A 25,401-nucleotide genomic window follows, 5' to 3' on the forward strand; every position below is an offset into this window, starting at 1 on the left:
CTAATAAACTGTCAATCTACGTTTTCCATATAAAACAGGGAGGAAATGGGGACAAAAATATAAAACGCAATTATTTTTTATAATTACTGAAAAACATGGTGAACATGAAAATCCACGGATGCCGAACTGCGAGTATGCAGGCAGAAGCCAAGTGTACTTTTAATTTGTAATATCATCATTCACCACTAGATGGCAGATATGGCTCAGTTGCACTTGCAGCGGGTTTTAAACAGCCCTACAATACAATGTGAGTAAACCTAATTATTTTTTTTGCAGATTTGGAATGATGTACAGGAAAACATAGTTCCTCAATAATGTTCAGTTTATATTTCCATTTTACAAAATGTCCCAACTTCATTGGTGTCGAGGTTTGTACATCGAGAGGAAGACCAATCATACAGTGGGATTATTTCTCCACTTGTGGCCATACAAGGCAGCCACAGTACACTGTCATGTTAGTTGGTTATGAGGGCGTGGGAGTGGTCAATCCACACGTACCCCCTTGTCATCATCCAGCACGTCTCCATGCCGCTCAACTGCCCATGCTTCTGTCCCACTCACCAACCGCAATGTCTTCAGGACATCGCGCTCCCTCGGCTTATCGGGCCAAAAGGCAACACGTGAGAAGGAGGACGGAGAGGGAGGAAGACAGACACAGCGGCCAAATCAAAGGAAGTCAGACAATTGACAGAAAAACAACCAAAGAGCAGAGGAGACGAGGGGATAAAGAGGGAAAACAGCAAACTAGACTGCTGGAGAATGAAAGTTAGTCACAGTGGAAGTAACTCATAGGGCAACGTTGGGACATGGAAATACATGCCGTTTGCAGTAAAGCATATGATGACATTATGATTACAGTACTGCGTAAAGGTTTTAGGTCACCATTAGATTTATGTCGCTGTCCGGTGGAAAACACGGATGTCCATTCTTTTGTCGTTTTGAAATGTGATAGGGACAGCGACCATTTGTCAGTTTAGTTAAGATGTTATCACTGTACACATGATATAATAATTGATCATTTCTGTATTTCACTATTTCATTCACTTATAGTGTTTCTTTGGTCTGTCTCTTGGCCATATAAAATTTCATATTGCATTGAAATTATCAATGAAGGCTACTCAAACATGAGAACACAATTAAACAATAAAAAACAAAGGTTCAAATGTGACCTCGTCTCAGAGTTAAATATTACCGGTACAATTAAACTTTTTTTTTTTAAACAAATGTGTACAGTACTATTATGCAACAATATAATGGCAAGAGAATGAACATGAGGACATAATATTAAAGTCATTCAAGTCACCTGAATTTATCCTATTTGTTACATGTCATGGCATTACATGTCAAAAAGCTTTCTGTTAAAAAAAAAGGAGTAAATAAAACAAGCAAGTTGGTTGTGGCCTAAAACCTTGTAACAGTACCGTATGAATAGTCTACTGACATGTTAAGTGAAGAATGAAACACTTGGTAACAGGCCGCAGCAGCACCACAGTAAAGTATAATTATACTGTATGTACTCGCTTCACTTCACAAATTTGTATTTATTATCGGAATTTTTTTTAAATTCTAAATTATTTCTATTCCTTAACTTTACTTCCATTCCATTCCATTTCTGTCTATGTATGGTGAAGAACATGCGACCTAGCCCCCAATTCACTTTATTCCCGGAGGATCTCATGGAGAAACGAATATGTGTGTGACGTCCTGTCAGACACCGGAAGTAGCATCTTGGCATTTGTTACAGCATGTTTCCTTTTACGGAGAGGATTCTTTCAACATTGTTTCCCCCGCTCGGAAATTATCAGAAGGATCGCCACAGTAAGCTGTAGTTAGCACTTATGGACAGGAAAATGTTAAGCTCATGAAGATCGATTGCAGTTTATGTCACACAGGGACATTTAGCTTATTTACATTAATTATAACCATCATGTGGTGACCATGCAGTTGGAAGCAGTTGGTGTGACTAACTCTGACATCTGCTTTAAGCTAAATAACACAGTGTCCAAGCGCTGTGTAGGTACCGATTTGCCTCAGAGCTTTTGAGATTGCTCATTGCTTCACAGCCGAAAAAAATTGATTTCAGAAATCACCAATGTTGCTGCCGTCTCGTTCGTCGCTACATGAGTAGGAGGCCCTATTGAAATGTTTTCTCTTCGATGCTGCAACAACTGATTTTCTCACATTGTTTAAGTCGGTATCTGTGATGGAAAGTGGACTCGCGCATGGACTGACCATGTAAACAAAACTCACGCTAGGTTCATGGGGCGTGGAATAAAGTGGATAGGTCGAGAATATTTTTTAATCCAATAAAGTAGAATTGCAAGTGGTTAAAAGAAGCCGTCAACATGGTACAAATGTTTTCCATACATTTGACATGACTATTCATGATTGAAGCACATAAGCAGCCCAGGCAATTGTATCAGCCAGCGACAGTGAGGGGGTTGGTCTGCTATGCTCACAAGTGAAATGTAATAAGCTACTGGTTATTCCTAGGGTTAGAAATTGACACCCACCAACTTGCCAAATGTGCGTTGCACTCAGCGCCGATCACAAGTGTGGCTTTTTGTTTTTGTTTAACTCAATGTATAATCGGGACATGAGAAGAAATTGTGCAAAAGACATTGCATGACGTGTTTAAGTTAACAGACTGCCGTGCCTGATGACCTTAGTGCCTCCTCGATCCCCTGTGAGCCTCAGCCAATAGTGTGCTAAACTTCAGTGTCATAATTGAGTGAGTTAAACAATAAAATATGTTCATTGCCGAGCCACTAAAAATGAATGACCATGGTAAGGAAAAAAAATCATTGAAATCAAGAATTGCTTCGAACCGGAATCGTTCAAATTTAAATGAGGCCCAACCCTATGTTATGTTTTGTTTTCAGCTATTTGCCCCCCAGGCAATGACACCTACATTTCCAGTGTACTGTGCTGTAATCCGATGTGAATTTTCCCATTGGCTGTGCGAATGCATGTATTGCACGCTACAGTCTACAAGTCAACCAGTGCGAGAAATGAACAGAGATTATAATGGAGGTAGGACATAGCGGAGTTTAAAGTGGCTGGTGGAAATTCTGATTGGATGGTAACTTCAGAGAGTCGCCAACCACATTGGCTGGTGAGCAAAAAAGTGGATTGGTTATTCCTATTTCATGCGTTCATTTCATAACACTTCACAATTCGTGAGTTAATAAAGTTACGAAGGAACTTTAACAACGACATTACTCTTTGGCTGCCAAGTATTTGTCAACTCCTTTGAGCCATTTGAGAATTAAGATATCCCACTTGTTTTCCTCTGATGAGTCCGCTTGTGAGATGCAACTTTTCAAATGAGAGTCACATTCCAAAGTGACTCCTAAAAATGGCATTTCAAGTATGCCCTCCCTGCGGAATTTACTAGAATAAATAAATAAATCATGCAGTTTTGGCCACTTGAGGGAGCAAAAGAAAAAATATTCGGGACATAGAGTAAATAACTATGCAGAAAGAAAAAAATTCTACGGCCTGGCAATGCACTGCTGTGAAACTTGGAAAGACGTAGGTAGGAAATTGCAGATACAGATATGCTTGTTTGCTAGCTCATCAATGAGACACATCGCTGATATTACTTGTTTATCAAGCATAAATAACACTCTTCAGCAGCACAGCAAATCATGACTAATCAATGTCAGGGATAACATTATTTTAAGTGTTCAAAAATACAGAAGAAATATCAATACTTACAGAAAACAGACCTCGGCATCAACATATTCAATCATACCAAAATATCACCTCAAGAGATCATCAGAAATAAAAAGAAACAAAATAGCAACTCACCAGTTTGTCTCCAGACAAGACCTCAAGCAGTGAGATCAAGTTATGTCCATCTCTCAAGTCTTCATACAGGTCATTTATATGCTTCCGTACCTAAGGGAACATGGTCAAAATTCAAATAGGATGTTATTAACACAGCAGAACAATCGGGACGTTCCCATGCTGCAAAACATTTGCGAAGTGGAATTTACTTTAAAAATCATTCACAAATCCACAGCGGCTACTCTAGATTTGTCAAGTGAACTTATAATGCAGCTAGAAAAGACAAGCTACTGTTTACTGGTTTTTTTTTGGGGGGGGGGGGGCAACACTCACCATGTTGTAACCATTTTGAACGTTGCAAAAAATGTCAAAAATGTTTACAGACACTTGATGACACTCAATTTCAGAGTTAGTAGAGTCTTTCAATTTCTTAAAGAGTTTCTAAACTGCCAGGAATCTTACTCGAAACACATTGTATCATCGAAGCATTCTCAAAAGTCAGTTATGCACTTGAGCCAGACCACTTGACAACTTCCGAGACCTTCTGTTTCCCGGAGACATGTCTCTGTCCTTCGTGGCCTAAATAACAGGACTCTACAATCAGCCTCCTGCTGACCTGCTTTCACACAGTGCTTTCAACACTGTAATCCCAAATACCAGCCATAGCTGCAGGGCCAAAATAGACCTGCACCCTGCAAATGTTATTGGGTCGACCCAACGGGTTCCCAACTATTACTCAGCACTTCTGATTTGTCATGAATGGGAGTTAAAGTCATAAAATATTCACTCTCAAAAATATTTTTTTTAAACATTATAAAATACACACACTGTATTATTTATCGGTGAACTATCGACTATCGCACACTGCAAACCCGGATGAGTTGAGTTTATTCAACAGAATATCTTTAATTTAATAAATGTAATGCTTATTCTTTACTATTTCAAATATGAAGTCATGACAATAATTTAGCAAAAATAATTGTTTGTTAAGCACCAAGACATGTGATGTTTGGCACAGTTTTCACAGCTACCCGTTTTCCATTCAGGCTATATGTGTGTTTTACCTCGGTTGAACCGAGGTTCGCCTAGACCGCATGTTACAAAAACACACATGCAAAAAATTGATCTGCTGTTTGATGCCTTTCACTGAGTTGCCATGTCTGCTGGTTAGTTATGTTGATCGAAATTAACTGTGTTTTTGTTAAATTACCGACACAAATGAACCATCACAATCGGCAGCTTCAAACAAAAGACATCCTGGATGACTTTTTGTGCCAAGTTTTCATAACATCTGGGCATTCATTAACCTTGTGCATGTCAGAGCCCAATAGAATTGAAATAGTTATTTAAAACAGACATTTCAACATCATGGAAAAAAATAGTATCCCAAATTATTAGTATCTCAAATTAGCTACATACCTTCATCAAATGCTGGTTGATCCATTTTGTGAATGTCTTCTTTTGCACTCTGTCCCTTTCATCTGAGGAAGCAAAAGAAAAAAAAACAAGACATGGATCATTGTTTGTTTGTTTTTCTGTTCACAATTACATAAGACAACACCAGAGATGATCGGTCATTGCACAACTCTTTCATCAGTAAGCCCTGTAGGTGGAAGTAGGCCTTCACCAACGTCTCTTACTTCATGCCAATAATTAATAGAAACAGAATCAAGAGCTCCCCAGCAATGTACAGTCAATTAGCGTTTTCCATTTTGCCACACTTGCTTCAAGACGTGATTACGTTACATCATGATTACATTTTCAATTCCATACAATCACAATCGATTTTGCACTGCTAGTTATTTGCTTCAAACAATTATGCCAAACCAAAAGAAATCAATTAGTAACATATATACCGTCACTGCTCAAACAACAAATGTTTCATTGCCCAGGATCGTCGAACCCACAAGCCCTTTCCTGCCCGTTAAAGCAAACATTTCCCCTCGCCTTGTTTCCATGTCCCTGTTCTGTCTGAAATGCACAACTGACAAGGAAAGGCTGAGACGGGTTCTTGCCATATGTCCTATAACCGCTCTGTTGCATCTATTTTGCAGAATCACTGCATATTCGGAGGCTAATTTCAGCTGATTATGCTCCACCTCACACCCACCAGCAGAATATTTGCTCAGCAGCATATGGATGGATGAGAAAATTGCAAATTCACACTGTGCCTGCTTTATAACCCCCCCCCCCCCCCCCAAAAAAATCTCTCACTTCACATTCCGCCTCCATCTGTTGCACAGTTGTAGAAAAGAAACGGCATGCTATATGAGTAACACTTGTCATAAATTAAAAGAAAAGGGAAAAAATTGCATCACTCTCTGTGCTGTGTCCTCAAAGCAACATCTCCAGCAGTGGCATATGTATTGCATGTAAGTCAGGGGGGGAAAATAAGTAGGTTTTTTTTTTTTTTTTTTAAATAAATTAAGTCTTACATCAACATGCTCTTATCGGTTGTCTGACCGGGACACATTTAAAGGCATGAACCACTTTCCGGATGCATTCAGCATGTTCCGTTTGCAAGCGCTCTAAATTACTCTCAGTGACTGCCAAAACGATCACACCCAATGATGATGATTACTCAAGAGAACAAGAGTCAACCTCAAAAACAGCAACAACTTATTTAGCCCTCTATGATATTGCATCACTCTGATCACAACACATTTAGCGGTAAAAAGCAATAAAAAAAGAGCTAGAATTGTGGTTACATTAGCTTATGTTTTAAGCAGAAGCAAGTACAGGTGTTGCTTCACGTTGGAAGAAAAATACTGACCCATACAACACATCAGAGTTACCAGGTGAGCCCCGAGTTGCCTGTCGGTTTCAAGCAGGTTTCTCATCTTCTCTACCAGCTCCAGCGGCCCAGTCAACGGGATTTTACTTCTTCACGTACAATGCTACCATGTGGACGAGCGACCGAGAAAACAGCCTTGATTTTCTGCGCCTGCCTTCATAGCTACAAGCCACTATATCACAAACGAGTTCTGTCAGATTTTCCACGGCGACTCACAATTCCAAACTGAGTTTAGTGTTTATCCAGCAGCGGGGTTTAAAGCCACAGAAGAAATGAGTGCTTCTTCTTGGAAGGAAAGAGGTGGGGGGGAGCCCAGAGTATTTCAGGGTGGTTCCAAATAAGTTCAACAGACACAGAAGACACTGATGGAACAATGTCGCATGATTGCCTCACTTGATGAGTGAGATCTTATCTAAGACACCTTGACAAATCCAGATGTGATCATCATCCTCTCCATTGTGTAAATGCCAAAACTCCCAAAATCATTTCGATGGAGGAATAGGTTTTGAACACATCCAAGGCAAGAATAAACAGATCACGGAAAATCCCTGATGGTGCAATTTTAAGTCTTGAATGTTTCCTTGTGAGGTTATTATAGTGCGGAAGAAAATAATTATAAAACCTGTAAGTCATATTATCCTGTGTAGTCATGCAAATATCTGGCATTGAACAAAAACAAAGAATGAAGTCACTTCAAACACTTTTAAACTATATATTTGCAAGTGCATGTTGGTATTGTGCTTAAAACACCTGCCTTAAAGCCGGGGATCCGGGTTTGAATCTCTGTTGGCTCTAAATTGTACATAGGTGTTAAAATGAGTGTGAATGATTGTTTGTCTTTGTCCTCTGTAATTAACTGAAGACTTGAAATTGTCCATAGCTGAATGGGAGTGTGAACACTTTTGTCTACTGACTTTCAAGCTAATCGAACATTCTCCTAATCTAAAAATAAATGGAAAAGGCTTTCTGAGAAATGGGAAGGGGGTTGACAATTTCTTAGTATGATGGCCTCAAATTTAAAAAGTTTAAAATAGGTCACAACAAACATCATATCACTCAAACAGAAAACAAAATCATTGTGAGCATCACTTCACTTGATGTAATTGCGCAAACGGTGCTGATGACAATATGAATCCACAGCAGGATGACACCATGTTACACCTCTTCCCCACAAAGACTTGTAATCATCTTATGACTAAATCAATGATATTGATGGGCTCGGAAAGTCTTCCAGGAAAGGCAGCATCATCCTCATCCTACGCTCAGACACCGTAAGCAACGGCTGAGCGGGTTTCACAAATCGAACAGCTCAGTTCAAGCCAACGTCATTGTTTCGGCATCATTCACTCGATAGTTGCATCCATCACATTACTGTGTCAATCAAAAAAACAAAGCAGGACTTTAATATGCAAAAAGAGAAAGATCAGAACATATTTTGGATAAAATATTAAGGGGAGTACAATATGAGGATGCCCTCTTCAGGATCTTAGGAGGAAGAAAACATGATTTCAATAATATTTGCCCACAATCAGCTGGGATAGGCTCCAACTAACCAGTGAGCCTAGTGAAGTTATGTAACATTAAAAAATGGATGGATAAATGAACATGTTGTCACTTTTGTTGTATTTAATTGAAAGATGTTTGGGTTTTTTTCTCTTTCTCCTTTCTACATACATTCTTGCTGCTGGAGGCTGTAAATTTCCCCATTGTGGGACGAATAAAGGATATCTTATCTTATCTTATCTTTTCTTTCTGTTGTGACAGTTTTCCTAGGTGGGTTTAGTAAATGTCTCGTGCAGTTACAGTGTACTTAAAGGTAAAGTCAATATGAATTAAGCAGCAAAATCCCTTCGTCTGGAACCATCTTAGGGGGCGGCATTTTGCCACTTGCTGTCGACTGAAAATGACATCATAGTTGCTTAGGGGTCAGCTAACGATCAATCATGGCTCAGCCTGAGAACGTCACATGACCAAACTCAGAAAACACCACACTCGACTTCCCCTTTAAGCAAATTGAATATTATCCAGAAAAATAATGAAGGGTTTCAAATATCCCATTATATTATGTCACATGACGCAAAGTGTTTTATTCTCACTGCTGTGTACTGTTAATGTCACATGAATGAGTGGGCCTGCTTTGTTCCCGTCTACAACCCAGTGGCTCCTCGTGTTAATGAGTCCACCAAAGCGCTCATAACACGCAGCCGCGAGAGCGCCTAGCCCAAGACACTTATTTGTAGACCTCAGCAAAGCACATGTGCATTGCTATAAATAACTACAACCCTAAACCATGCTGCCCCGACAAAGGCGTGCGCGCGCACGCACACACACACACAATCTTTTCTGAGACTTTCATTTCCATTCATGCAGCCAACATGAGTGTGTTGTGGATTTTAATTCAGTCTTTGTATGTCGGCTAAGCTCCTCACCAGAAACTCTTTACAGGGTGTTATTAAATAATGCATAATCTTAATTAATAGAAAGTGCTGGGCAAAATCATTCGACGACCTCTGGCTTTGTTGCTTTCATGACCTTTTTCACAGCAATTATTTGGATATAGTAGGGAATGTACAGTAAACTGGGTTACACTAAAGAGCGCTCATTAAACATAGTAAAGGATCTTACAAAAGGCCATTGAACCCCAGGTAGGATAATGATAGAGCCTGTCATCCTCCATGAACAAGAAAGTAGCCAGATACCTGACAAACAGACACATGCACACAAAAATGAAAGCATGTCATTGTTGCTTTTTTTCCACTGTCGGTGACAGTCTATCACTTAACATCTAAAAGGAGGCAATACCTTTGCACAATAATACATCACATTAAGATATGACACTCTTTGTGCATCTGAATAAGATGAACTTGTCCAATGCAAGTAAACAGCTGACTATCATGCATAATCATTTTAGTTTAGATACACCTGTGCAGTCTAATGCGATCAAATACAAGAAGTGCGTCAAACATATCTACCTTGACAAAGATAATAGTGTTTTGATTGACATAGCTACTGAGGTATTGTTTTCAAAGGATGATTATCAATGTGCTCGTAGCTTGCAGTGCAGAACTGCACTGGTCTGCTATTGCTACTATACTCAGAAGTGGGTCTAATATTTTGGTTCGCTTATTTTATTCATGAGTGCGGCAAACCATCAGAAACCCTTCTCGCTATGATACAGCACAGCATACCACAATGAACTATAACCACCAAAACATCTTTGACAGTATATAAGCTGCATTTATTTGATTTCAGTTGCATGTTGTATATCTTGTTAAATTGTGCAAGTGTACTGAATGAAGACCTCCCCCCACCCCCCTCGAAATATGATCGACACAGCCAGTAGTTGTTTTCCTCTCGGTGTCAAGCATAAAGGGAGGCTGTGGTCAACATTTTTTTTCTATATACAGTATATGTGAAAAGTTGTGACTTTCCCATGTCCTGTGAGGGGTCACCAGAGCATGTTATGTGTCATTTGTTCTTAAGAGCCTTGAACCAGAAGATACAAAGTAATAAAGAGCAGTCATGTATTATATCGTGACACTTAGAGAAAGCACAATGTAACGCAATTGAACCACGTTTTCATAATCTTTTACATGTATAATGAATGATGGTGATGGACAAACACTGATACAATCACATTTCAAATGCCTTCCCTTTTTTTCAAACAATTTCCATCGCTTCTTTCGGATATTGAATTGCGAAATGTGACACAGCCTTCATTTAGAACTCATGGCATGAACATGGCCAAATGGATAGATATATTCACATCACACATTTAGGAGTAAGAATGAAAGAAAATATACATTCCTAAATATAACACTGCCCTACTAAAGCATAATTAGTCAACTCGAAATGTCTCCCTCCCCCCGCATCAATTTGAGACACATTTCATCATGACATCCTTCTAAGCTGTAAACAAACGAGATGATGAATTTTTGTCATTCTTACAGACTGACAAGACCAGTCGACGTTCTCGGCAGGGCAAAGCAACGTCGCAAATACACTTGATTGGCTGAAACAGGTTTTGAGCTTTTAAAACAGACCTTATATTGTGTCAACACCACTATGCAATGCAATGACAATGTGGACTACAGAGAGCAGATTCAGATTTTTTTTTTAAGTCGGCAGGATAAGTGGTGTTGATAATGGATGGATAATAATGAGAATAATAATAACAACAATAATGAGTCAGTTTCACAGCCTACTAATCATTGCTTACATATCTATTTCCTGTTGCCATTACAAAATAAAGTGCAAGCATGTGCACTCAGCAGAGAAGGGCTGTGATTGCCGGAGCGGAAGGCTGCCTTGGGTGCAGCTCGTGAGTCAGAGTCAGAATAGATGATGTCATGTGAGAGAAGTTGAACAGAGCGGTGGTGGAATTTCGGTCCGGCTGCTCTCCTCCTCGTCACCATGACAGCATATAAATACAACACTAGCATGACGCAACTGCTGGTGTACTTCACAATTAAAATTCAAAAATATTCAGCATTGTTATATGGACAAAATAGCATGCATTTAAAGATTAATGATCAACAAATTGAGACATTATGACTTCAGAAGAATTAAGAAATGGAGAAGTAGATTCTATTTTGAGCGCTTTGCTGGTGTGAATCACATAGTCCATTCAAAATAAAGCTCATTTCTATTTTTTTTTTTTAATGTATGCGACATCGGCACAGAAGTGTACCAGCGACAGCAGTGAAGAAGACTCTAATCATCGCCATAGACTCAGCAATAGACTGTGACAAACCATACACACTACAATAAAGCTTTTAATATGGTAAGAGTTCAATTTGGGGGATTCATTTATAAGTTCCATTATCTTCTATGGCATGTTATTTTAATATTGAATAAAAAAATACAGTAAATGTGACATACATACTGCTAAGCATTTCAAATCAAGTTATGATGCTCATTCTTTCCAGCTCGCTGTGGAAGTGTTAAGTGCACCCAGACATATTTCAACATGGACCAAGAGTGCGTTTCACCTTGAAACATTAAATCAAATGGTCATCAAGATAGCAGGGTGCAGCGAATGAACTGATCTAAGGGCATGTCTTCTTTGGCAAAATAAACATGAAGCAGGAAGGAGCCATATAAAAGAATTTCAGGCAGGAGGTTCAATCATGAGATTACTGCACAGCGGCATAACTGCAAATTGATCATTTTGAAGAGGGTTGTATTAAATAAGTGCTGTGTTCTTTGGTGGTTAGGATACGCACCCTGAAAATTATAGACAATGATGCTATCAGACTGTGCCAATGTGAAACATGACATCATGTCCTGCTAGAAAAAAAATACAGTAAATGTACGAAATGTATTAAGCCCCTTCTTGTTTCATGTGAACAAGATTATTTAGAGGGTCACTGCTTTTTTAGGGGGAAGCGCTGACCCACTAACTGAACGCTTTCCCAGTGCTGGGATGTCAATCTGTTGAGCAGGGGAGAACACTTTCAAAGTGTGGCTCCCTGGTGTTTAAATGTCAACAGCTCAGTCAAAAGGAGTGTCAGCCACCACCATGATCAACTTAACACATGGAGAAGTCTGTGGAACTTGTATGCTGCTCCCATAAAAACAATGTGTCTTTTGTGCGATAACAGTCAGCGGAGAGAGGATGAAGAGTGGGTGGGCCCCTCAGTGGGTCGTTCGAATGTGATGAGTGGGGAAGTCGACATGGGACGATGGGCAGGGCAACGCCCAGGAGGACAAAGGGAGTGACAGTGCAAATAATTAATGAAATAAAACAACATGCTCTCGCTCGTGATTCTGTTTGACAAAATCGCATATGGCCATTTGACTGCAGATTTAAGTCATGACAGCGCATCCATGACACACTCAAAAAAATAAATTCAGACTATGATACAACCGCCCCACCAATACCACAAAATTTAGCATCACTGATACATGCTATGTCTGAACTAAACACGTTTTTGTTAAACTATTTAACAAAAATGTCCCCTTATAACAGCTGATGTCAAAAACACGTTAGATTCTTTGGCTTTTTGTGGACTTTTTTTTGAAGGACACTTTTTTTTAAAATGGACCAGCCTCAAGACAGGAATATACACAGCAAGTTACATGAACTTCACAAATCACCTTTACATTGCACCTTTGTTCGCCAGTGTTCATTGTTCTTATATTTTAACATTATGATACTTATGGGCCTGCGGATACACAATCGTGGGTGTGGTCTGTAATTGCCCGCCTCACATGTGCGGCCAACTACCTCATCTGCAAATGTAACTGTATAAACTTACTTTGCGCATGCTAATGTAATGCATGGACCCCACAGTCAATTTCTGCCTCTGCAATTTCAAGGACTGTGTGCGCATTTCCACCGCCCTGATTTTAAAGGGAATTAGGAAAATCGCTTCAATTGGCTGAGAGTCGGCTGTGTTCCATCCCACAACGGCGCCAAAATCCTCTTCCACCTGTGCGAGTTTAGGAAAATCCCAAAAGAAATAAAACTCCACCCATGCAGATTTAGACTACGCTTTGAGCTCAACTTTTATTGTGCATGAAAGCGGAATGTTTTTTTTTTTTTACACTTCGATGACAGTTGTTGAAATGTTACTCAATAATGTACAAGCTGTAAAAACAACCTGGAGTAATGCTGGCCTAATGGAACAAGGAAACATGAAACAGAGAGCAGTCCGGAAGACTGCGGAGGAAACTAGCATGTCAAGGCCACAGCAATGAAGAAGCATGGCAGCTGGACAAGGTTGGAGGAAGCACGAGAGAGGGCTCTACCCTGGCAGCACATCTGAAGCTCAACTCAACTCAACTGTATTTATAGAATACTTTCAAACAGCCATCGCATTGGCTAAACTTCTTGTTGATGCCCTGCTGACTCAACACATCAAACCTACACCATGGGGGTTGAGAGAGAGCCCCACTGTATGCTCTGTGGGAAGCCTGCTAGACTTGAGTTTGTCAAGTTATTTTGCCAGTCAAGCCTGGCTGGCAGAGGGCAAATTCCGGGTGGTGTCATCTTGCCCAGTTGGCAGAAAGGATAGAACAGACAAGGGAAAAGCTGAAAGAACTTTCCATCGGGCCCCACTTTATCAACTTTGTCCGGTCAGGGGAGATTACTGCTGCAGGATGGAGGAGTGAAGGTATGTCAGTAAGCTGCAGGGAACATCACCAGGCAAGCAGAATCCAGCTAGGATTTGGATCGTGCAAGAGTATCATTGAAGGGGGGTGCTTTGGGATCACCGAATTACGCCGAAAGCCTTCTTGAGGTTTTGTGGGGCTTACTTCATGAAATGTGATGTGTTGTGTGGTTGTAGTATTCAGGCACAAACACATTTTGTATAGATTCTGTTTAGTAATACAGTAATATTGTCATTCGAACCCATTTAAATGTTCAGAATTGGAGTGGACCGCTCAACGTTTTATTGCATTGAAACTTTGGCAATTTCAAGACAGTTGGCAATTTGAGAGGTTGGGTGGCCAAACAAACAGGCTTTGCTGGAACCGTGTGAGCCAACACAACCCATCACTCTGCATACTGACACGTAAGAAACACTGTCTTTATCTCATTCCACAAGTGTATAGTCTATTGTAAAGTGATGACTAAATTGCAGTGTGACCCGAAGTCGTTAAGTGTGTGATTACCTCTAATACCTAATTAGTGAGGCATTCTTGCAAGCTAGCGCTAACAAATACATACATGACCCCATGCGAGTTCGGGTATGCTAAATCACATCATAGTTGAATTGGGAACTCTCATTTCTTCCACAATTCCTATTTTGGGTGGTAATACAGTGCAGGTTACATGCTGAAAATGTACATATTTTTCAGTGCAATTCTAATTCTGAGTTTCCACAATGTGACAGTACCTCATTTTGTATGTAATGAGGTCGTTAAAATGAACAACCAGTGAAGTCAATGTAAAGACATTTGCGGAAACCGTCGTCTATAATTATCGTATGACTAGATGGGGAGATGCATAGAAATTCCTCCTCGTGCATAGATTAGCCCTCTGGCTTTTGGCTTGTCTTTGTGCCTGTGTTGTGATTTTGCCATGGAAATGTGTTCTTATTTTTAGTCTTTTCATCATCACATGGCGAGAAGCTTGAAGCATGAGCTCATCATAACAGCAAGAATTAAAACCAAACCAAAAACTCTTCCCCGACAATCAGTCTGCCTTACTGGGTTTTGATTGGCACTGCCAGAGTTACATTATGTTTTTTGTTATCATTGGTATATTGGTAAGATGGAGTGCGATTGGGCAATCACCCTGTGATATGTTTGTAATATTTTAGTCGCATTATTTGGCAACAAGGTAATAACAAAAATGTTCAGCTATGAAACAAAAAAAATGGCGTTTGTGAAGGCTGAATTGCTAGATAGGGGTCTTGAATTGTATGTCATTATACTGTGCAGGTATGGTCAATCTGGATACATAGCTTATTAAATACGATGCAAATAATAGCTACATTGTGTCGACATTTAGTTTTATTGATAGTGAAATATTTGCCTATTCATCCATTTTCTGTACCTCACAAGGGTTGCGGTTGTGCTGGAGCCCATCTCAGCTGACTCTGGGCACATGTACAGTGAACAAAAAAATGATTCAAACTCACAGTCACCTTTCAACAACTTTGAGACTTTAGAATCTAAGATATATGTTGTTAATGTTAAAGGCAATAGTCCCTGGAAAAGAACATATCCAAGCACATGGAGAACAAGCACACTCCACATACAAAGGAGCCTGGCTTCAAATTTCCAATCTTACCATAAAACGGATATGCTATCCAAACATTGTAATTGGAAAGCAGGTAAGAATCATGTACTTTGCAACAATTAAGATGTCCACCAGCTGAAGCCTGTAAGACAAAATCTAATCTCCCATACACTTCACATTTAACATGAAAGACCAATCAAGGAAAAAAAGATTGTAAACGCTACTATTTTTGTCTATAAAAATATGATTAAACTCAATATAAAACCATGGAATTATCACCAAAAAAACATGAAGAAAGCAAGTCTTACGCTTCTTGAGAAAATTCATCTTCAAAGTAAAAATCAGCAGGGAGTCGACTGTATCCTGATGCTCAAATATGAGTGTTCGTTTATGTGATAGCTAAAAGCCAAAGAAGTCAGCTCATTGTCGGTCATAGTTCTTCTGGCGAATTATGCTATATCATATGATCTCAATAGAGTCTAAGGAGGGTGTTTAATACCACAGCTAACTGACCCTGCTGGATTAGAACATCTGAAGGAATTAACTCCGAAGTGCATCTTTGTATCCTATCTAGTCTTTCTTTCTTTTTCTTTGCTTCGCTTTGCTTGTATGTGCCCAGAGGAGACGCACGAGTTAAAAGTCGGCCTGTCAGGTTCAGTTTAGCTCCACAGGATCTCCACCCTTTGGCCTGGTCTGGCAACTCATGTGCAATGATTTTGTTTCACTAATGTAGTCTGCTCACGTGCCCACATCCACAGCACCACATCCACTTGAGTGTAGCATTTCGAAGGAGGAAACGCCTAATCCTGCTCTGTCATTGTCTCATCTGTCACACCAGAAGATCATCGCAGAGGTGGACCACAATGAAAGGAATCTCTACTCAAGTACGTGTAAAAATGTTCAATGGGCCTCTCTATGTACGTATCGTATGCATTCAGGTTTTTGTTTGTCACCTTTTTATCCATAATGTAGCTTCAGAACCAATTCGCTTGAATAGCCACATTAAAGTCACATATTATATCTTACTTCGACCAAAATTTCCCAAACTAATTCAGCTAAAGACATCCAGTGCACGGACCAAAAACTACAAAATACATATAGTAATATAGACAAATATACTAATGCTATAGCACTAACTCCTCTCTAGAGGAAGACATCAGACAGGGGTGAAAATTTCCAGAATATTTCAAGATACAATATCACAGGATGTTGCCATTCATCGTAACATTATACAGCAATTCTAGGATAACCAATATAATTACTGCAAACTATGAATACAAAATATGGATGTAACTAAAGCAGGTAAAAGTTAGCCTTCTATACAGCGTTTAAGTGGGTGTGTAAGAAAATCTATTTTAGTTGTGCACCAAGTTCTAGGACAATCAAGGCATTCAAGTACCGGTACATGTATTTCTTTTTATGTAGACACAACTCCACTGACCATGGCAGTATTGATACCAGATGTGTGTGTATCAATGCTGTATGTGACATAACAATACAATATGATACCTACACTTGGCTCAACATCATCTAACAAATCATTTAGTAGAGAAAGAGGGAAAATGTGTGCCTCCTTGTCAACATAAAAGCTGTATTTCAGTAACAACAAAGCACATATAGCTTCTTATTCAACACTGATTACTTCCACAAAGCATCTAAACAAAACTACTATCTCATGACCAGGTTGTCAAATTGATCTCATCATATAACCCAACCTATGATGTCACACTTGAGTTATTTCCCCCTTTGCACAGCACGAATAAGGACATTATCCGAGCAGAGGCAGGCAAGAGAAAGGGGAGAGGGGGTGGCAGGCTGCTTGGGTGGGTGGGTCATGCCGATTATTGCGCTGTCAAACCGCAATCCGACAACATTCTAAATCCTCGCCACAATCGGTCACGGTCACATTACCTTTGTATTTTTCCAAAACGTCTTCATAAGCCTGGAGGTATTCCTGTTCGTCCGAGAGAGGATAGCTCTGCATGGCGTGCTGAGCCATGACACGGCCTGCAGACACTGAACGCTCACCAGCGGGCGACAGGGACACAACATGTGTGTGCGTGTATCATTTCTCTGTGTGTGGGTCTATGCCCGTGTGAATGCAGCACCTCCTCAAGAGTGATCCGGGCTGTTGTTGCACCGAAGGAAACGCCCAACATCCCTCCCTTGCGTGCAGCCCGTCCAATAAGACCAACTTCCTGCCCGGACTTGACTGGACTGATACGGAACGACCAGGCGGACCTGCACGCGCTGTAAAAAATACCCCCCAACCCTCGCGTTTCAAATAGCCGAATTTGGAATCTTGTTTTATTGTTACAATGTGATGCAAATGTTGTATTTGGAGGAAATGCGACAAATCTGTATCACAACAGACACTTGGCTTCGTGAATCCTTCAGAAATTTAAGATTACACAAATTTGATTGGAATGACGCGTTCATTTTTTGCAGCATCCAGTCGAGGCGCTCTATCGCTGGGACGGTTTCAAATCTATCAAGCAAAACTGTGTTTTCGGATTTCTGATGGGTTTATCTTAGTTTTGTCAATTAACACATTATGGATGGTGGTGATAGGAGAGATTAGATAGATAGATAGATAGATAGATAGATAGATAGATAGATAGATAGATAGATAGATAGATAGATAGACAGACAGACAGACAGACAGACAGACAGACAGACAGACAGACAGACAGACAGACAGACAGACAGACAGACAGACAGACAGACAGACAGACAGACAGACAGACAGACAGACAGACAGACAGACAGACAGACAGACAGACAGACAGACAGACAGACAGACAGACAGACAGACAGACAGACAGACAGACAGACAGACAGACAGACAGACAGACAGACAGACAGACAGACAGACAGATAGATAGATAGATAGATAGATAGATAGATAGATAGATAGATAGATAGATAGATAGATAGATAGATAGATAGATAGATAGATAGATAGATAGATAGATAGATAGATAGATATAGATAGAAACGCCCTAACACGCCCCACACCAATAAATGACTGAGTGTGTAATGTTAATTTCCAGAATAATCTGTCATTCACTTTGATCAAACCACTGAAATTCATCCAGATTATTGGAATGTGTGTACCGATTCTCAATGTTGTTATTTTTACACAGACATTTTGGGAGATTCATAGTTTGGTGAGAGCCCAGACCTCAACACAAATCCAACACTTTAAAAATGAAGTACAAGTGAGATTATGAACCATCTTTATGTGATCTCAAATTTCTATCCACTCGTCCATCTAGCCATCTTCTGCATCGATCAAAACTGGCCATCATCCTAATCCAAAATACCATCACACATGCCACAGCCCATAGCAGAGACACCAGGGTGTGTCTGCCAATAAAAAGGTTTATCAGGACGTCACAATAACGCCAAGCGTGCGCCCGGTGTAATTGAACCCTCCCCCTCAGTCACACCGCAAAACATAAGTGGCTCCTCACCTGCGATTCTGAGCACCGCTCTCTCGGCCGGATCCAGAACGGAGCCTCCCTGGATCTTCCTCTTGGACCTCTCGTGTCTGGGCAGGTTCCATGGCAAAGTGTCGCCAGGCGCCGGCGATGCCGATCCAGATTTGACACTGTATTCTTCCTCCTCGGATAAATCCGCAGAGGAAGACATGGAGCAGTGGAGGGAAGGGTTCCCCGAACAGGAGCTCTGAGGCGAAAGGAGACAACAATGAAACAAATCGTTATTTTGAATCACAGTCACTATGAAATTAAAGGGCAAATGCGTGTGTGGCGTGGGTGGTCAAATGTGTCTCATTGGGGTCAAAGTGTTTAAAATAAGAGCATTTTCACAACAAATGATCGCGCTAATTAACGGTAACACGCAGTCAATACTGTATTGCTCCCCCGCCAGGTCAACATCAAGACTTACCACGCTATACATCATAAAAAGCAACAAACAAAAAAAACCTGATCCTATTTGCGTATTGTTGTCTTCTTCTTCCGGCGTTCAATCCCACATTCCGTGCGTCCACGCAGTGCCACGCCCTTGTGGGGATGCACCGGATGGGTCACGATTTGAGCTCATTGCGCGAATGAAGCAAAGTGATGTCAGAGCTCCAAAAAGGAGCCGATGAGATTGTCGTGATGGCGAGCAGCGTGCTGTCGAGGCTGGCAGGCAGACTGTGACAGGAGGGCAGGCAGTGCATGTGTTCCACACCGTCATGCGCGCCAGCCAGCCAGAAAAGAGGCTGCGAGCCAACAGCGACCCACAAAGGTGCAAGCAGGATACAAACGCAGAACAAGCTGGGAGGACAAGAGCACCAGGGGGCTCCCGCTGATAGGCTTTAATGTATAAAACATAAGGTGACACTATTGAGGGGGATTTGGACGCAGTTAGAAAGCATTAATGAATGTGTGCCGCAATTGCCAATCAGGTCCCAAATAGGCCAAAAATTACGTACTCGATGAATAACCTCCCACATCGACCAAAAAAAAAAACACCTGACACTCACAAGAAAAAAAAATTACCGCTATATACAGGTACAGTATATAGACACAAAAAAACACCTCACACTTACAAAGACACAAAAAGTGCAGTCCATATGTCACTGTTTCATGAAAAAACATGAACAGTGATAAAGCCACAAATTTGTTTGCATTATTTTTGTCATCTGATTTAACTGAATAATTCCGTGAAAGTGTCTGCACGTCAAAGTATTGAGTAAAATAGCTATAATTGAAGTAGATGAATGAACTACCTTTCAAATGATTCATGGTTCATTTGCTTTTACATTACTGTAAAACTAACCCAATAGACCAAAGCATTTACCTATCATTAATCTACTAATCTGTTAAAAAAATACATGGGGAGAGGACGATGGAAAAAGAACCATTTCATATTAAATTACAATTGCAATATTGAGGGTAAACAAATCACAATCGGATGATTTTTCAAAATCTTTCAATTTACACAACTGTTAAACATGTCTTAGATTATAGTGGACGTGGGATTTAAAATGCCCATCTTGGTTGAATTCACAAATATGCAACCCACTCAATGTTAAAATACTGTAAATTATGAAACAGATGTCAGCAAGAACGCTATTGTCAAAGCGCACTAAAGTGCAGTAATATATTGTTTTACAAAGGCACAACTCACCAAGGACAAAAAAATAAAAGAAGAAAGCCGTTTCTCTCAGCCGAGTGAGTGTGAGCAGAGAAATGTGGTGCAATCTGTGTGTTAGTATGCCATGAAGTAGCTTTGATTTATGGGAGCACAAAAAAATCAGAAATAGAGAAATATTACTTTGATGTGTGATGAATAGAGCACAGTAAACAAGACTGGCCAGGTCATTTTAAGACTTGAGTTGAATATGGGGCGGGGGGAGGGGGGTGTAAATCTCACATTTACAGGGATTCAAGAAGGAATTCTAATTTAAGAAATCAACTTCAAGAAGGGACTGTTCTGAGCTCAGTCAAACTGTTAATAATAGAAACAATATTTTGTTCACTTTTCATCATGATATCGCTTGGCATTTTTATCATCCTTTTCAGTGTGTTCATAATTCCTTTCACAAAAGGATGAGATTATGATACAAAAAATTCTAGCACCATGGGGAAAAGTCTGCATCCTGGGTCAGCCTTAATGATTCTCTCCTTTATATAAGAAGCAATCTGGACAGGGATAAGAATAGCTGACAGATTAGAGCCCATCCCATGTTTTTTTTTTAATTCAAGGCTTATCCCCCGTCTTACAAGAGGTACACCATTCTCAGCGCAATACCTCAAACTCTCTAATAAAATGCTGCATCCCTGAGCATAGCTCTCAGTTAGGTTTTAGAACACAAAACTTGACAAGAAAGGTCAAATACAAAGCACAGAAGCATTTGCATTTTTAAAAAGTTCATAGATCTGTACGCATGTTTTGACAGCACATTTCTAAGTATCCACACATGTGTGCTGAATGCAGACCAAAATTGATCACCTATAAATAGAACCTTTGAAGTTGTTGTAAGCACCCTCAAGAACATTTATCTGTGCTCCTTCGCTACACTTTAAAGCTACTGACTGCACAACAGTATGGCAGTAGTGGTTGTATTTTTATTTTATTTTATTTTTTTAGGCACCAGTGAAAACCTGCCTTCTTACCGACACAATAATGTTCGAAAAACATAATTTGAATCATGAATTTGAGCCATATTGTATAAAAGAAAGTATTGAAACACTTGTTAATCTACTCATTAATTAATAAGGTTTGGGTGAGGCACCCTAGTTCCTTCTAATTTCAATAGGATTGATGGTGAGAAATAATAGAACCAAAACCCATCAGACAAATTGAGACGCCACCCTGACCACACCATTTTTCTTCTGGATCAATGAATATAGAAGAGTGGATGTTGTTATTACTGCAACTGAATTATGTATTATTTCAGTCATGCCAAGCCAGGTGACCCAATACTTTTGCCGATAGTATTGTGGATTTGGATTTCACTGTAATAGAAAACAAATGTCTCAGGTCATCTTAATGGGTTTCATACGCTATCCGCATTTCTGTCGCACGACTAATGGAGGCGGGAAGTTGCTGCACAGCCGCAGAGATCGATGAGATCATTTCTCACTTGGTGTAAACATCTGAGCCATGCAATTTCTATCACACTGGCTGGAGACATCACTTGGAGAAAGAGAATGCCTGCATATGATACTTTATATCTTGCATGGAACATTTCATATTATTTGTGTGTGTGACATCTTTCTCAAGAACAAAACTACACGGTATGCGCATATTAGAAGTAGGTGTTCACCAGGAGAATTGTAACTGCTCCAAACAGCTGGCCACTCTCTCAGATTTAACGCAAATTCTCTCAACTGTTGATATGACACTTTTTTTATGGAGTTCTAGCTTTGCAGTTTTATATTATGGATGACAAATGTTTTGCGAAATTGGATACAATCTACCAGATATGGAAGTGCACTTTTCAAGTTGTCCGCCACATTATTATATATTACAGGTACTGTACATATATTTTTATCGATATTATAACAAAATCTTCAACCAGATAGGTGAATAAGTAAGCACAAGGAAAAAGATTAAATGAAAAATACCAAGGTGTTCTAAACATTGTCCTTTTTCCTGTCTTCCAAAAATATTGAAAACGACAAAGGCAATTATGCTAATGCAGCCGACAACATTGCCTGACCATCAGCTACCAAAAGGACACACCCTATTTTCAGTCACACAACCAACAGAAAAAAACAGTTAAACTGTATATTTAGATTTAAACTCTACTGTGTGACCATTTCATACAAACAGCGGGGAGAAAAAAGTTAACACACATCTGCTCAAATGCCAGGTATCAGGGATATTAAAATGAGACCAAGATCAATCATTTCAACACATTTTCACCATTCCACTAAATATGTGTAGGACTCCAATGGAAACAAAAACACATTCTCTGAAGCCATTTAGAGAGAGGAAGCAAACAACTATGATGATGTACTTGCAAAAGTGTGCACTTCCTGTCAGAATAGGTGATGTGGCCGTGTTCCGAATCAACCAATGACATTCAAACTTTCATTAAAGTTTTTTTTTCCCAAGATGGCGCCCGAGTAGGCAGCCTTTGGCAAGTGCTCTTCAAGAGCCTTGCTTTTTTGTTCTTTTTTGCTGTTTTTGTCTTTTGTTTCGTCACATGTTGTTTGTTGTTTCATTGTGTGGACCTGATATGGACTGTTTTCAGCGCTTTTTGGCCACGACATTCATCAAAGGAGCAGTATCTGTGCTTGGTGGTTGGGCTTTCTCGGCAGCACGCCTGTACCAGCACAGATTTTGATTGGGAGGAATGTCGGCGCCATTGACTGTCGGTGCTGGACAGACCTGGGGCGCTTGTGGTTTTTGCGCCAGTAATGGTCAGCATTTTTCACAACCCCGATTTGTTCAGTGGCTATGTCAGCGCTGTTGGACAGTTGGCGTTGGTGCAGCTGGATGGATGGCCGCTGAAGTTGAGGATGAGAGAGGAGCGTTGGCGAAGAGCGCCGATGCGTATTTGGAACCGTGAGTCGCCGCTTGGAATTGAAATGGATTTCCATGGGACAGGAGAAGTGAACCAATCTCTTTTTTCGTCAATGGATGCTACAGCTTCTTGTTGACTTTGAAACTTTAGCTTGTAGCCGATGTGTGCACATTTTGAGCATGACGTCTCTGATCCACTGGTTAAAGGACACTTTGATTCTCTCCTCTTTCATCTCAAACTGCTTCAAACAACAAAGCGTGTGATGGAAAAGTGGTTAGAACTGCATGACTGTCCGTGTTTTGTTATGTGTAGTGTTTATTATTTTACTATATGTTAACTGTTTTGTAAAGCGCTTTGTTACAGCTGCCGCTGTTGTGAAAGCGCTATATAAATCAGCATGTATTGTATTGTATTGTATTGTATTGTATTGTATTGTAAAGAGTCAGCACACACCTGCCTCTTAGAGTTTACTCTGATTTACCCCCAAATAAAGTTTAGCTGCTTTTGTAGCCTTTTCCTGACATTTTTGTAATCACATTACAGCACAAGCCATAGTCCAAAGACAGCTTCCACAGCAGCTTATTGATTAAAGATAAAGATAAATGGTGTTAATTTTTTTAAACGCCATGTCCTTAATAAACCACGAAAGAAAATAAAGACATCATCAAGTGAACAAAATGTGGCACAACAATGGCATGACTAAGGTGCTTCTTGAGCATCCATACAAAATTTATGAAAAAAACAAAAAAAAGGACATTGGTCTGGGAGGCTACCAAGACACCAACAGATGCATTAAAGGATCTGCAGCTTTTTCCGGCAAGAACTGGCTGTTCTTATCAACAATCCCCCATTTTCTTTATACAAGTATGTGTGGAATATGGTGGAAGGCTTTTCTCATGTCTTGGAAAGTGTTATGGTCCTCTGAAATTAAAGTGGAACTTTTTGGCCATAATTCGAAATGGTATGTTAGCCTGCCGAAATCCTAAAGAACATAAATACAGTGGCAGCATCATGCTTTGGGTGTTTTTTTTTTTTTTTTTTTTTGAATCGGGGCCATATTCGAGGCACAATGTAGGGAACTATGAAGAGTTCGAAATAGCATAACACAGGCAAATCCTTCATATTCCATCATAAAAACGTGCGTACTTATCCAACCATATGATCATAGTTTTTTTTTTTTTTAACTTTGCCAATTGAGAAAAAAATTCTTGTAGAAGTATATAAATCACATAAAAGTAGAAAATGTTTTAAAATAGTTTATATTTGTCTAATTTTCTTATGTAACAGAAGCATTTTAAAAGTTGTTTGGAGATTTTTGTTTTCCACTATTAGCTTTGACCATTCACCTTAAGTACCTACAGTTTTGCGTGTCGGAGTGACTTGCACAGACTGATAAAACTCCGGCAGGACTCGCTTCTTCACTTTGCGTTTCCTGAGAATTGATGAAGAATCCAACTCATTGCCTGGGACCTCCACCAAATTGGACTTTTCCTCCGTCACTCGAGCATGTGAGCTTCTCCTGGAGTGGCGTGGACTGTGTCTGAAGCCCTGGGAAACAAGAGCAGACATTTACAATCACAATTGGGTTACTTTAGCAATGGTGCATTTAGTTTGCATATACAGTAGTTGAAGAAGCAGAAATGAGTAAGTCCAAACAAAGACAATTCCATTAGATTGAAGTGTATGCACACTTTGCTTACGTACTCATCAGTAGCTATATTCACTCCATTGTTTACAAAATAAAAGAAACAAGGGTCAGTAATAGTTTTATTATAAAAAAAAATTGTTCAGGACCAGGAATCCCTAAAATATATTTTTTACATCTGTACTACAACTGAATTCACTTCACCCCAGTTCTAATGACGTTTTTTTTCCTAAATGTTATTTTTAGGCGTGTGTAGTACAGTATTCCAAACGTTTCACCGAGTTCGAGGTATACGTTTTATTTTGAAAACAAAGTCCCATAACCGGAAACAAAAAAAACCGAGCATACCTTCGATAATTACGACAACAAATGTTGTACTGTAATTGTAAACAAATTATGTACTTATTATTTATTAGTTAGACAAAATATCAAATAGTACTCTGCATATTGTTGCAAAAACAAGTGAATGTTAAACCTGCTTGAAATGT

At 39.8% G+C, this 25,401-nt stretch overlaps 1 protein-coding gene across 2 annotated transcripts in view; it reads right to left on the minus strand.

Annotated features, from left to right (window-relative positions):
• The window catches only part of dst (dystonin), a 100,636-nt gene that overhangs the window by 74,348 nt on the left and 887 nt on the right, over positions 1-25,401 (minus strand). For both annotated transcript variants that reach the window (XM_052081217.1, XM_052081219.1), the window contains exons 3-7: positions 24,628-24,816; positions 18,755-18,968; positions 5,212-5,273; positions 3,814-3,903; positions 499-597 (exon numbers count right to left, since the gene is read on the minus strand). In XM_052081217.1, the coding sequence (XP_051937177.1) occupies positions 499-597; positions 3,814-3,903; positions 5,212-5,273; positions 18,755-18,968; positions 24,628-24,816 (654 nt within the window). The remainder of the gene's footprint in view (positions 1-498; positions 598-3,813; positions 3,904-5,211; positions 5,274-18,754; positions 18,969-24,627; positions 24,817-25,401) is intronic.

This window comes from Hippocampus zosterae, chromosome 11 (genome assembly GCF_025434085.1).
Source record: "Hippocampus zosterae strain Florida chromosome 11, ASM2543408v3, whole genome shotgun sequence".
Taxonomy (NCBI): domain Eukaryota; kingdom Metazoa; phylum Chordata; class Actinopteri; order Syngnathiformes; family Syngnathidae; genus Hippocampus; species Hippocampus zosterae.